Source organism: Arvicanthis niloticus, chromosome 27 (genome assembly GCF_011762505.2).
Source record: "Arvicanthis niloticus isolate mArvNil1 chromosome 27, mArvNil1.pat.X, whole genome shotgun sequence".
NCBI lineage: Eukaryota > Metazoa > Chordata > Mammalia > Rodentia > Muridae > Arvicanthis > Arvicanthis niloticus.
Genome location: NC_133435.1, coordinates 1,215,721 through 1,229,888, shown reverse-complemented (window position 1 = coordinate 1,229,888; position 14,168 = coordinate 1,215,721). Strand labels below are relative to the sequence as shown.

The following is a 14,168-nucleotide window of genomic DNA, read 5'->3' as shown; positions in this document are numbered from 1 at the left end:
CAACCTCCAGCCCTCATCAGTATATAAAGAGAATGGCAAGCAAGTAAGGGGCTTAGGCAAACAGGTGTGCACTTTGAAGCAAAACTACTAACAATCACAAATGGTTTGAAAGTACATCTGAAAGAATCAGGCTAATCTTTGATTGACTGGGGCTAGGAAGTAGCTAGGGAGTAACTGGCCAAGGACAAGCCCCAGGGTCCTTCCTGGTCCTTTCATGTAGCTTGGGTTCAGCTGAAGGTCAAATTTTCAGGCTTATTTTCTGTTCAGATGGAGGCTGGTCCCAAGATGGAGTAGGGTTGGTCTCTCAGTAACCTAATAGAATAGGTTTGGAAGAAGGCAGAAATTTTTTGGACTTAAAGATCTTTGGAATATTTGCTGCTATGGTGACTGGAGTAAACATGATTATAGTGTGTCAAATAGTGAATAATAAAAATGCCAAGAAATAGGTATGCTGTGTACCTCTGATAACAGGTTCTAAGGGTGCCTTGTGGGTAGTTTCTTACCAGTTCTATGGGTTTTGAGAAGGGATTACTCCATCCCTAGTCTGTAGTGGTTCGAACTCTCCTTAAATATCTGCTGTGGTCTTGCCCCTCTCTTTTCTTCTTGATCAGTAGGTAAATCGAGTCCACTGATAGTCAGACCAAAGAATAAATTTAGTCTTATCTTACTTTTTCCTGTCTGACTCTGAGTACCCAGGCTGACATATAGTATGAAACCTCACCCCATAAACCTGTAAGATTAAGAAATCTACTCCTCCTAACCTGAAGTTTCTCTCCTAGGGATTCTGTCACATTGTCTGTTATAACTCTCCAAATTAAAAAAAAAAAAAAGAATTGCATCTGAAGACAAACTGTCACTTCAGAATTCTGTAATTTCTATCAGACCCATTTCAAATAAATTAAAAATTCAGGATATGATTGTGTGCTACACTTATTTATCATAATCAAACATAGGGAAAGAATCTTATAGTACATACTGTTGGGTCGTGTGAATATCAAAGGCTTCCTTCTCTGTAGTCAAGTAAAAGACTCTTTGTACAAGATTAGATATCCAGGCCAACCAAGAGTCTCTTTAGTCCCATTAGGTTGCTACTTGTGTGGTACAAGCTTTAACTCTAGGAACCTAGAGAGTGAGGCTAGTCCTTAAGTTTTCTGGCAATGGTTGCCTTCTCCCACCCCTTCACACAAACCACAGGTGGAAACAACTCCTAGGATTCAAGTGGGAGTATTGGTACTTGGGCATCAGTCAAGGCAGTAATGTAGTTAGGGTTCCTAGGAAAGAATATGACCTCTCCATTCAGATGACAGACACAACTAGACAAGATTCTGAAATACAAAAGGGTACCTGAGTTTTCCACTTGTCTTCGTGGTGTTCAGTTAGATCATAGGAGCTGCTGCCTCACAGGGTGGCCACACACCCTGGATGCTTCTCCACTCCCCACACTGTTGTAATTCAGTCTTTCAGTAGTTCCCATATCTGGGCTCTTGAAAGGACTTGAGAATATTTTTCTGTTTTTATCAAAAGTAATTAGTTTTTTCCCCCTCCTGAAAGTTGTAACTTTCACAAGGACTAGTGTTTCCTGAATGTCCCCTTTCCATTGATTGGGCAGTTGCATCAGAATATGAAACTGAGCTTCCACCAATAAGATAAAATGCAATGAGCACTTTAAGTTGGGATAAAGACAGAATCTATCCTGGCCAAGTTCCTATGCTAGGTCATTTTAGGCTTAGTTGACCCTTTTGGATTTTTGTTTTTATTTTTATTTTTAATTTATGTTCTTTATAAAAAGAATTTCTTCCTGGGATACTTTTGCTTTGCTCATATTTTCTTTTATATAATACAGAAAATTATTTTTTCTAATGGGATAGACCTCTGAAGGCATATTCTTTAAATTTTTAAAACATATTTTTCTAAATTAGAAGGAAAAAAAGATTAGAATGTGTGGAGTGCATGTGTGCCAGTGTGCATGTGTAAAGGTCAGAGAAGTCTGGGGCAGGGTGGGTCAGTTCCCTTTTATGGTGGGTTCTGGGGACAAGGCCTACATTGCAAGTGTTCTGACTAATCTATCATGCCAAACATGTTTAGTTCTTTATCCATTATTTCCTGATGCCTGATATTCACGAGTACCTTAGTAAAAGGCCAAGTGCTGCTTCCCTTACCCCCAATAACTGTTGAGTCATCATGTGTGGCAATAATTTTACATATTTATATAACATATATACATTTTATTTTCTCTTATGTAGTTACCAATTTAAGGAAGAAGTAGTCATGGTACTTCAGTTTTTGGTTCCCACTTAGATTAATCTCATCTGTGCCACAGCCTCACATGCCTGGCTTCCACAGTACTCACTTATTTCTTGCTTAAAAATCTTCTCTAAGCAGTTCTTTAAGCAGTTCAGATGCAGTTTTCCGTAGAAGACAATGAAGGCACCCATCTACATGATAATGCATGCTTCTTCTATATTAAAAGTCATACCTGAAAGATAAATTCTATCATTTCTACTTTTTTCTTTTTTTAAAAAAAATTAGATTTTATATTTACATTTCAGATTTTATCCCCTAACCCCATTCCCCCCACCACCCAGGAGCCCCCTATTCTATCGCCCCTCCTCCTGCCTCTATGAGGATGTACCCCCGAATACACCCTGACTCCCACCTCCCCACCCTCACATTTCCCCCCACTTAGTGTTTGTCCTTCATGGGACCAAAGATCTCCTCTCCCACCTATGCCCAGCAAGGCCATCCTCACCTACATATACAGATGGAGTCATGGGTCCCTCCCTTTGTGCTCCCAAGCTGCTGGTTTAGACCCTGAGGAGCTCTGGTTGGTTGGTATTTTTGCTCTTCTTATGGGGTCACAAACCCTTTCTGCTCCTTCAGTCTTCTCTCTAATTTCTCCATTGGGAAACCCTTGATCAGATCAGTTGCTAGCTGTGCGCATCATCCTCTGAATGTGTCAGTCTCTGGCAGACCTCTAAGGAGACAGCTATATCAGATTCTTGTCAGCATGCACTTCCAGCCATCCATATCAATGTCTAGCTTAGGTGACTGTGCATGGAATGGATACCCAGGTAGAATGGTCTCCAGATGGCCCCTCCTTCAGTTTCTGTCCTACATTTTGTTTCCATATGTGCTCCCTTGAGAATTTTTGCTACTCCTTCTAAGTAGGACTGAGGCATCCACACTTGGTTTTCCTTCTTCATGAGCTTCATGTGGTCTGTGAGTTGAGTCTTCGATATTCCAAGCTTTTGGGCTAACATCCGCTTATCAGTGAGTAAATACCCCTTGTGTTCTTTTGTGATTAGGTTAACTCACTCAGGAAGATAATTTCTAGTTTACCATCCATTTACCTAAGAATTTCTCGAATTCATTATCTTTAGTAACTGAGTAATACTCCATTGTGTAAATGTACCACATTTCTTGTATCCATTTTTCTGTTGAAGAACATTCGGGTTCTTTCCAGCTTCTGGCTATTATAAATGAGGCTGCTATGAACATAGTGGAGCATATGTCCTTATTATATGTTGGAGCATCTTCTGGGTATATGCCCAGGAGTAGTATAGCTGGATTCTCAGGCAATGCTATGTCCAACTGAGGAAACACGAATGGCCGAGAAGCACCTTAAGAAATGCTCAACATCCTTAGTCATCAGGGAAATGCAAATCAAAATAACCCTGCAATACCACCTCACACCAGTCAGAATGGCTAAGATCAAAAACTCAGGTGATAGCAGATGCTGGCGAGGATTTGGAGAAAGAGGAACACTCCTCCATTGTTGGTGGGATTGCAAGCTGGTACAACCACTCTGGAAATCAGTCTGGTGGTTCCTCAGAAAATTTCTATCCTTTATTTGAAGATTGGCCTTATTATAGATGTTCCCTTTATAATTACAAGAATCACACCAGTAATGAGGCCATAAGGCAGCACTAGGAAGGAAATGGTCATAGACCACATGATATGGTTGTTGAGTCAGCAATGCTTACTTTCCAAAATGCAAATGTTTAGTCTCTTGAGTACTTCCATTCATGAGAAGAGAGGCATTCCTATGAACACTTCTAAGATTCTGGGTCCAATTACAAACATAACATGAGATGTTATAGTGTTTGCATACAGATTAATATACAGAGACCTGTTGGGTAGATGAAAGATGAAAGTACGGTGGTGAGAAAAGACTAGCAAAAGGAAGAAGAAATTTAGAGAAAAAGGAGAAACTATGATCGGATAGCTTTTTTCTGATGTCACAATTATTTTACTCAACATTAAATGTAGAAATTAGGGAACGAGCCCCCCCCTTCCCCCACACACACCTAGTTTAAGTGGAGATAAGGTCCTCTGACTCATGGTTCTTGTCAAGCAGACATTACATCTGGAAATGAAATACTGGTATGTTACATAAATTGATTTTTAACCCAGGTCTTCCAATTTAGCACCCATCTTCCCTCACCATTAACACAGATTCAGCCTGTCACCCATGACACTTTGCCAGCATTAACTATCCTGGTGCCTTTTCTTTCTGTGTTCTCAACATTGCATCAGTGACTCTTGTGACCCACTGCCTCTACATCCTCTGTAACACTCTCTTTTTCTGATACCTATTTTCATTTGATGATACCGTTTCCTGAAAGGTAGCTAACCAGCCATTTTCTCATCCCTAAGCAGAGGTCAGAAGCAAACCAGACTTTTGGTTGTCCTCATTTTTCTGCTCTTTAGTCTCTTTTGAAGTCACTTTAGTATATTTGCTTCCTGTTTGTACCCTTCCTGCAAGCTGAGCCCTGAGATCCCCTGTTACCTTTTCTGGGGTGGAAGGCTGTCATTTAAGTTTAATGTTTGCTGGGTAGTGGTGTCCCACACCTTTAATCCCAGCACTTGGGAGGCAGAGGCAGGTGGATTTCTGAATTCGAGGCCAGCCTGGTCTACAGAGTGAATTCCAGGATAGACAGGGCTACACAGAGAAACCCTGTCTCAAAAAACCAAAAAAAAAAAAAAAAAAGTTTAATGTTCACCTCATCTTTGACCCCTGTTTTTCATATTACTTGTCAGTTTCTTTCACATCTCACAACTAAACCTTCAGAAGACTGCAATGATTCTGCAATCCAAACGACGCCTGCTTGCCACCTTCTCCAGCATTCTTCTAGCTACTGTATAGAGAGCATTTATATTTGAAGAAAGACAATGTTCTTTCTAAAGCAACAATCACATCACTCCAAAGCCTCCCTTTAAACTTAAAATCAAGATTCAGACTTGTAACAACGCTACCAAAGTCCACATGATCTAGTTTTAAACTTCACCTCCCTTCATGGGAAACCTTCATCAAGAAGATAAATGTTAAACCAGCACAAGTAGACTAGGCAACCCTGGGTTGACAGATCACCAGCATCACAAAGAAGCAGACAAACCCACTGAAGGCACTGTGAGACCATGCTTTCCTGGTGATGGTACCAGTGTGCAAGTCTTCAGGTGAAGGAGACAGTGTGAAATGGAAAATAGCCAAGAAAGCCCTTGGCTTTCTTTTGAAGTATCTTCCAGAAATCCCCTAACAAAAGGCAAAATACAAAAAGACAGTATCTATTAATTTTACATTGGGAATGTTTGTTGGAAAAGTTAAATAATTTTGTACTTTTATTTCACTGAACTAAAAATGTTTTCATTAAATAGATACTCCTCAGGACCAACTTGGTTGACTGAGAACAGCCTACTTCATTTAAAGGAACTATAATCCCTGTTTTCCCAGGCACTATAATCAACCCCCTATTTTTGAGAGTTACAGTGTCAATAATTAGGATTCAGTGATACTTCTGTGCTAAAATCATAAACCACCTGACAAATGGATTCTGGAGTCTTGCTAGTCCTTTTCAGTAATACTATGCCTCATGAAGAATTATTTTTCTCAGATTCAAACAGGCTTATCTAACTGCAAATAATTTAAAAAATCTTTCTGATGGTTAGATGATAAAATTATAACAGACTCTGGTTTTGACCTTGAAAAATAGCTGAAAAGATCAAGAAAGGAAGGAGAGAAAAGGAATACGGGTGATCATGGTGGGGTCTAACAAACTGGTGGGCAGCTGATTCAATCAATGCTTTTTGTTCTGTACAAAGATCAACTGTGTTCAATGCTACCTATCCTAAGCTCCAAAATACATAATCTACCCTCAAAGAAACATAGTTATCAAATTAGTATTTATTACTAATAGAAGAGTGGATTTTATTTTGACATTTGAAATAATAAATTTTGCTATTATTTCTGGATTCTCTAAAGGAACAGAACCGATAAAATGACTTGTAAAATTAACAGGGGATTTATTAGGTTGGATAATAGTATGTGTTCAGAGTAGCCCAACAATGACTGTCTCACAACCAGAAGACTGAGAATCTAGTAGTTGTTGAGCCCGTGAAATTGGATGTCTCTGCATTGTAAATATGTCCCTAGGGTCCTGGGTGATTTCTAAAAAGTTAGTTGTCCTTAGTCTATGTGCTAATCTTAATGAAGCTGAATTTAATTTTGGCAAAAGCAATAAGATAAACAAAACTGCCAGATGTGAGGGCAAGCAGGCACAAAGCAAAAGCTTCTTCCATGTCCTTTCATTTAGACTGCCACCAGAAGGTTTGGACCAGATCTAGACTGAGTATGTCTACTTCTAATTATCTGATTTAAAAAATTTCTTACTCAGTTAGGTGTGGTGGAACAGGTTTTTGATCCCAGCACATGGGAAACAGGCAGATATATTTTTGTGAATTGAAGGCAAAGCCTGGTCTACATAATGCATCCTAGGAAAGTCAGAGGACAGGAAGAAAGAGAACTCCTTACTGGGGTAAGGAAGCTTAGATTAAACTGAATCAAGAATCACCATCACAGAAAGTTTCTTTGAATTTATTAACACCTCATCAATGAAAGAATCTATGATAGACCTACATCCTCCATCACACAACAGAAAAGTAGCCATGAGTGTAAAAGGACACTCAGAATGGGCCCAGAGGGCTAGGGGAGGAGTTTATAAAAGTTAATTGAATCATGAAAATAGGTAAAGACTCCACCTTAGGGCGGGGCTTCCTGTTCTCCTATATAAATTCTTCTGAACTGAAAAGAGCATTCAGTTCAGAGGAACCCGGTGGTTACCTTCTTTGAGTCACAACTTTCATCGAGAGAGTCCAGAAGATACAGCATCCCTGAAGCAAAGGGCAGATTTTTCTGCAAGCATTGAGGAGACCAGAGGATCTGGATATAAGCTGAAATCCTGACTACAGGAATTTATACTTTTTCTAACTTCAAAGATTCTCAGGTAAAAGATCTGGTTACAGTTAATAAAGAGAATGTCACTGTTTTCAGTTTCCTGTTGAACTACAAAATTTAAATCTATTTCCACTTTAAATCTAAGATTAACATGTTTTTTCCATTTATTTTATGTTCCTTGTAAATCTGAATTTTAAATGTATGACCATACCATGCATTTCTATTTTTATCATGGCATCAAAACAGTGTACATTATTGGATTTCTAGAAAGCTGTGTATATAAAACCTTCCACAGTAAAAGAAGTTACAGTCTTGTGTCTCAAATCCAGTTTTTAAAAGTTATTTAAAAGAATATTTTGCTGGTGTCTTATTTTACTACACATTTGTTTAGTGATATTATATACTTAGTGAGCTCCTTCTGGTGGACTCAGCTCACTAACAGGTTGCCTAGCACAGGTTGTTCTTTGTCCCTAGCAGTAAGAAAGGAAATAAAAAACTAATTGAAACCACTCAGTTTTGCTACTTGGCTGATTCAGGCAGGAAGATCCTGAATCTGAAGCAAGGTTGTTGATAATGTTGATTTTGATTCAATTTAAAAATTAAAGGTAACTTTTCTATTTAGATCCAGATGATGTTGAAATCAATTCTCCTTGTAGGGAACTTCTAAATAATAGGTAAATTTATAGTTTTTACATTGTTTTACTTAAAAATAATTCACAGTGATCTTCTCAAATATTCAGAAGTTTACTCTTAAGATTTCTCTCTCAAGAGAATGAGTCTCTCCCAGGGATGAGCCCTCTTATAGGTTATCCAACATAGAGCATTTATCCCTGAAACTATATATACACAAACAACAGACTCAGCAAATTACTTATAATTTGGATTAGCTAAGTTTCAGAGCATATTTTTTTGAAAAAAAAAAAAAAACTATGAGAATATTCAGAGTGTTCTGTTGAACTACATTTCAAAGAAATTACACTAGAGACAACGATATTGGTGAAAGAATAGCAGTCCTCAGACTGTTGCTATGTGTTCAAGTTCTAGGCTCCAGATCCTTCACAGAATCTTTACAAAACAGGTGTTGCTTTTACTGAGGTTTATGTCTGTAGAATGAGTGACCAAATAAAATTTCAAGTGCATGTTTGAAACCTCAATTTGATTCAGCATAAAGCTCTTATATACGTGCAGAGTCCTGTAGACTATATAAATCCATCCTTTGTTAGAGATTTCACATTCAAACCATAGAGATGCCACAGGTGGATGTCTAGAAAGGCCACTCTCTTGCCTCCTGTTTTCAGCTCATGCGAGTGTAAGTGATGAACATTGGTTCTATTCTTTTCCTTCTAGTCATAATCATTTTCTTCTTTTTATTTTGTCCTTTTATTCCATCCCCAGGGCTACTTTTTTTCTTTTTTCTTTTTTGGTCAGCCTGGTGTTTATTATATTTTCTTTTACTTTCTAAGTCTCACTTTGTCATCCTGATAGTGTTAAAATTTGAGATATATACTAGACTGCCCTTGAAATTAGCCTTTGCAATGCTGAGATTAAAGATGTGCACCACCAAAACCAACTTCATTCCCTGTTAGGCAAGTTCTAGTAAGATTTCAAAAAAAGGGAAAGAGGGTATAACTGTATCACGTATAAGCAAACAACTTTTATTTCACAAGGAGAAATTATCCATTTATATGTTAATAATTAATTGTATAAGCAACACATTGTAAAGTGATATTTGATTTTTTTCCAAAAATTCCAATAATGAAGTCTAATATTCTTTTATCTCACCTCCAAAATACAGGTTCACACAAACTGTGAAATTCAGAAGTTATCTACAAAGTGCTCTCTGTGTGTCTAATCAGTCCAGTCTGCTATTGACCTGTTTGCACAACTGAGAAATTAGTAGGCATAGAAGTTAAGCTAGTAATGGCATCATCTGATAACCAAGCTCCATGGTCTGAAATAGACATTCTGAAGTTACTGGAATGCATGAAGAATAATATCCCATCAGATGACTTCAGAGAATTCAAAACCAGCCAGGCCGACCTAGACTGGAGCAAAGTAGCTTTTGGATGTTTTTCAGGAGAAATGTGCAAACAGAAATGGAAGGAGATTTCTTGTAAGTTAAGGAAGTTCCGCACGCTGGCAGAGTTGGTGCGTGAAGCCAAGGAACTTATGAAAAAAACTCACAAAAATAATACAGTCGAGCAACATTCTCACCGGCCCAAAAGACCCTTGACAGCCTATCTGCGCTTTTACAAGGAGCAGCGACCCAAATACTGTGAGATGTACCCTAACTACAGCAATACGCAGCTGACCAAAATCCTGGCTGAAAAATACCGTCAGCTGCCAGCGGAGATAAAGCAGAGATATATCCAGGACTTCAAGAAGGAGCAACAAGAGTTTCAAGAAAAGATGATTCAATTCAAGAAAAAGCATTCTGTTTCAGGGCATCCTCAGAAATCTGTGGTGCCCCAGAGTCACCAAACCAAAGTCTCTAAAAAGTCACAAGGAGCTATGAAGAACATAAAGTCTCTTCGAAAAAGGGAATTTCCCAAAGCATTTTCCTCACACATGAAATTTCAGGGAGAACCCAGGAAACCCCCTATGAATGCATATAACAAATTTCACCAAGATGCATGGTCAAGTCCAGAACTGAGGCATCTGTCCTTTAGGGAACGCTGGGTTGAGATTAGCAGGCTTTGGCATCGTGTCCCAGAAGACCAGAAGGAGCTGTATAGCAGACAGAGTGAGGAGTTACAGAAACAATACTGGGTGGAGCTGGACCTCTGGCTCAAGAGATTGTCTCCTGAGGAATATGCTGCGTACAAAGAGGCCAAGGCCATCTGTGGTAAGCGAAAGAACATGAGCATGTCTGGAGGCAGAAGCCCCAAATTTGGACGAACAGATGATCTGCAGTCCTCCTCAGAGAAAGAGCTTCAAGTAAAGCCTGGAGAGGGAGAGGAGCTGCTGGATTCTGGAACAGATTCCTCAGACATTAATCAAAGTAATAATGGTGGCTTCCAGGCATCCAGGCTGACAGATGAGAGCGAAGAGGAAGACAGGCTGACAGATGAGAGCGAAGAGGAAGACTCTAGCACCTCTTCAGATTCTAGCAGTACAGACGAAGATGATGAAAATCTTCCTCAGGGGAACCCTAATGTTTAGACTCCATTTTAGCCACTTTCATATTGTAAATCGTTGTTTACAACCATCCAAGCAAAACCCAAAACATTCTAGACAGACAGGGAACTGTCCTCTCTGTTTTTGTATTCCCTTGCTTTTCTCTCCTACACTCTTTGCTCTCTATATACAAAGGAGTATAGTTTGGAGAGAAGGGAATGCCATAGTACGGCCTACATCAGATTTCTAGGCTTATGAAGAGACCTGACTGAATAGCATGTATAATCTATTTACATTTTTTGAACTAACTATAAAGTCGGTATTACAAATTAAGCACTGCATATACAACTGGTATAATTTAATTTTAGGAAGGTCTCTTAGTCTTTGCTATTGCAAAGAGTAAATCTCACCTCTGATATTCAGAATAAGTAGAAACACAAACACATAGATATAGATAAATCCTAATTTATGACCTTATCTGATTTGCCTTTAATACAACTTCAATACCACAGTCCTGTAATTACATCGATTAGTGGAATATTAAATATATTGAATGATAACTTCTCACTGATTTTTCTTGTAAATATTCTAAGCTGTTTTCATGAATATTAGCTATACAGCAGTTGTTGTAAACTTTGAGATTTTATATTTGTACTTAAATATTTATTTTGATTGTTTTAGCTCACATATAAGTTTTAAAATATGTACATATTATTAGAGCATTAAGATGTTTTGATAGATATTTAAAATGTATAATGTATAAATCAGGTAAAATGTGTGCATCACTTCATATAGTTGTCGTTTATTTAAGTTGAAATTTACATTTTAAAAATTACAGTACAGTATCACTCACATTTTGGTGAATTATTATTTATTTGTTCTCCCAAGAAAACAATTATCTTCATGAATATTTTGCAACATTTCCTATATCTGTACCTCTCTGGTTTACTTAGGCTTCTAAAAATGTTGGAATAAATATGTATAACAATATCAAAAGATAGTAGTGATAAATTTGTGTCTTTTTATTTAATTTTAGCTAAAATTTACAGGATTTGCTACCATACATTTGTGTTGATTTATGATTCTGATTCAAGCTATAGCATCTACTTATGGAATTTACTTATATAATTTTCTTATTCAATTTAACAACTTAAATGAATGATGTTTATTAATTTTGTCCTATCTTTAATCATATAATGTTGGAATTTCTCTATAGTGTACTCTAGAGATACACAGAGAATAAAAAAGTCAATGGGGACATGTTGAGAACTGTAATTATGGAGGTTGAGAGACCTCACTATCTACTTACTAGTGAGAGTCAGTAGTTGAGTGCAGTTTGCATCTGAAGGCCCAGGAATGAGATTGTGGAATACATTTCAGCATAAGGTCAAATAAAGTAAAATGTCCATGCTGTATTCTGGGTGTCTAGCAACAGCCAGCCTCAGATCGACCCTGCCATCCGTGAGTCACACTAACAATAGCTTTTGTATCCAGTGCTTACTAGGAGCAGAGGGATTTTTAGGCTTCTTTCCAGAATTTGGAAGCTTAGCTAGGTGAGGTCTTGCCTTGAGCTCATCCTTCCTTTTATTCCAGTGCAAAAGCAAGGTATTTTTTTTATTACTGAGAGTAGGTTTATTTCCCCTCACATACTCTATTTTGAATATGGTTTCCCCTCTCTCTACTCCTAATAGTTCCTACCCAGATCCACTCCCATCCAGATCTACTTCCCTTTGTTTCTGATTAGAAAACAAGCTTCCAAGGGACAATGACAAAATACCATAAAATGAAACAAAAACTATCACATTGGATTTGGACAAGACAAACAAAGGAGACCAAGAGAAGACTCAAGAATCAGAGGCTCACTTGTGACCACACTAAAAAATCCCATAAAAACACTAAAGTGGAAGTCACAACATGCCTGCAGAGGACACATCCAGACCCATGTAGGTCCTGTGCATGCTGTCTTGGTCTCTGTTAGTTCAGGTGAACTTTGAGTATGTTGATTTAAAGGGAGTTGTATTCTTGGTGTCCTCTACCCACCCACTCTGGTTCCCATACTCCTTCTGCCTCCTCTTCTGTTCTGTTCCCTGAGCTCTCAGGGGAGGGATTTGAGAGAGATATCCCATTTAGGGCTGAATGTTCCAAGGAGACAACCTTTTCTTAATGGTGATAATGCCCTTAACAATTACAGCCTCTTTTCTAGCACATGCCCTATCTGTGTTGTTAAATTTCCTGGTGCTTCCAACCAAAGAGTACAACCATGGCCCAGCTGCATGTGCAGCAGAGGAATGCCTTATCTGGCATCAATGGGAGGGGAGGCCCTTGGTCCTGTGTAGGTTTGTTGCCCCAGCATAGGTGATTGCTAGGGCAGTTAGGCGGGAGTGAGTGGATGGTTGGTGAAATACCATCATAGAATCAGGAGGAGGGAAGGATGGAATAGGGGTTTTTGTGGGGGAAACCAGTGTGGGGATAATATTTGAAATAGAAATATATTAAATAACCAAATAAAAATTTAGAAAAATTTCCTGGTGCTCTTATTTCTCTCTAGTACATGATTAATTTCTTCTTGTATTGCCATACTTTCTCCTTTTTACTGTAGACTTGTATAAGTATTGTCAATAATAACCACACCACAGACTCAACATTCTAGAATCTTTTTGTTTAATTTTGAGGCACGTTTTCTGTATTTCATAGCCCTGGGTATCCTCGAACTTGCTATATAGATCTGGCTTGCCTTGAGCGTAGAGATTCACCTGCTTTTGCTCCCAAGTGATAGGATTAACGTAGTGTATATCACAGTCCTTGGCATCATTATGCAGTATTGACACTTTGTGTGGTAAAGACATTAGTCCATTACTTTTAAATTTCACACCAGGGCTGGAGAGATGGCTCAGCAGTTAAGAGCACTGACTGCTCTTCCAGAGGTCCTGGGTTCAATTCCCAGCAACCACATGGTGGCTCACAACCATCTGTAATGGGATCCAATGCCCTCTGCTGGTGTGTCTGAAGACAGCTATAGTATACTCATATAAATAAATCTTTAAATTTCACTCCAGGCAAATTGTTAGACCAGGAGTAGAAGGCAGCTAGCTACTTTGCCAAAACATGAGAACTCTCCCCAGTCCAGTTATGAATGTTGTTTACTATTGAAATCTACCTCTGGAGGTACAACTCCAAAGTTCCCTTGTGCTTAGCACTACAGTCTTCCAGGCTCTACTAGAACAGCATGCCAGGCTCTGCTTATAGTGTTCCACCAATTTTCTAGTCCAAAATTTCAAAGGCTTGCACAATCCTTGGCAGGCAGGGGGAGAGAACAACAACAACAACCACATAAACAGAAACAATAACAAAAGCACCACTGTGGAAGAAATTTCCTGCCCAATGTATTTGCATCAGAAACCCTGTCATTCGAGTAGGAAGAGGGAGGCAGAGCTAGGAGTTTGGGGAGAAGAAGGAGGGAGAAGGAAGTTGGTGGAAGATGTATACCCACGTGTCTCTAGCAGTCTCAGGTCAAAAGGTTAGATAATTGAGATAAAAATTCTAATTATGTGGGCATCTTGTATATTGAGTATTTTCTGATATATAAATCCATTGGTTAACTTTAAGCATCTAGAGTTTTGATTTACTTGGTTGTTAGGTGGTGTGGCAGATGACCGTGAGGTAGACAACCATGGTTGGGCTAGTGTGGTCCCACCAGAGAGCCTGCTGAGATAAGAACACCCAGCTGGAACAAGGTACCCCTCCTGTAATGCTCAATTCTGTCAACATGGCACCAGAACCTGAAGCTTTTGGTCATCTTTGCAACATGGGTACCACTATT

The 14,168-nt window shown here is 38.7% G+C and overlaps 1 protein-coding gene across 1 annotated transcript; it reads left to right on the top strand.

The window, feature by feature from the left end:
• Window positions 1-9,151: 9,151 nt before the first annotated feature.
• On the top strand, window positions 9,152-10,393 carry LOC143439514 (upstream-binding factor 1-like protein 1). The gene has a single exon (XM_076925893.1). It carries the CDS (start codon window positions 9,152-9,154, stop codon window positions 10,391-10,393), a length of 1,242 nt encoding a protein of 413 aa, XP_076782008.1.
• Window positions 10,394-14,168: the final 3,775 nt, after the last annotated feature.

What these genes read in the sequence shown, in the direction of transcription:
- LOC143439514 (XM_076925893.1), top strand. Translation starts at nt 9,152, where the DNA reads ATGGCATCATCTGATAACCAAGCTCCATGGTCTGAAATAGACATTCTG.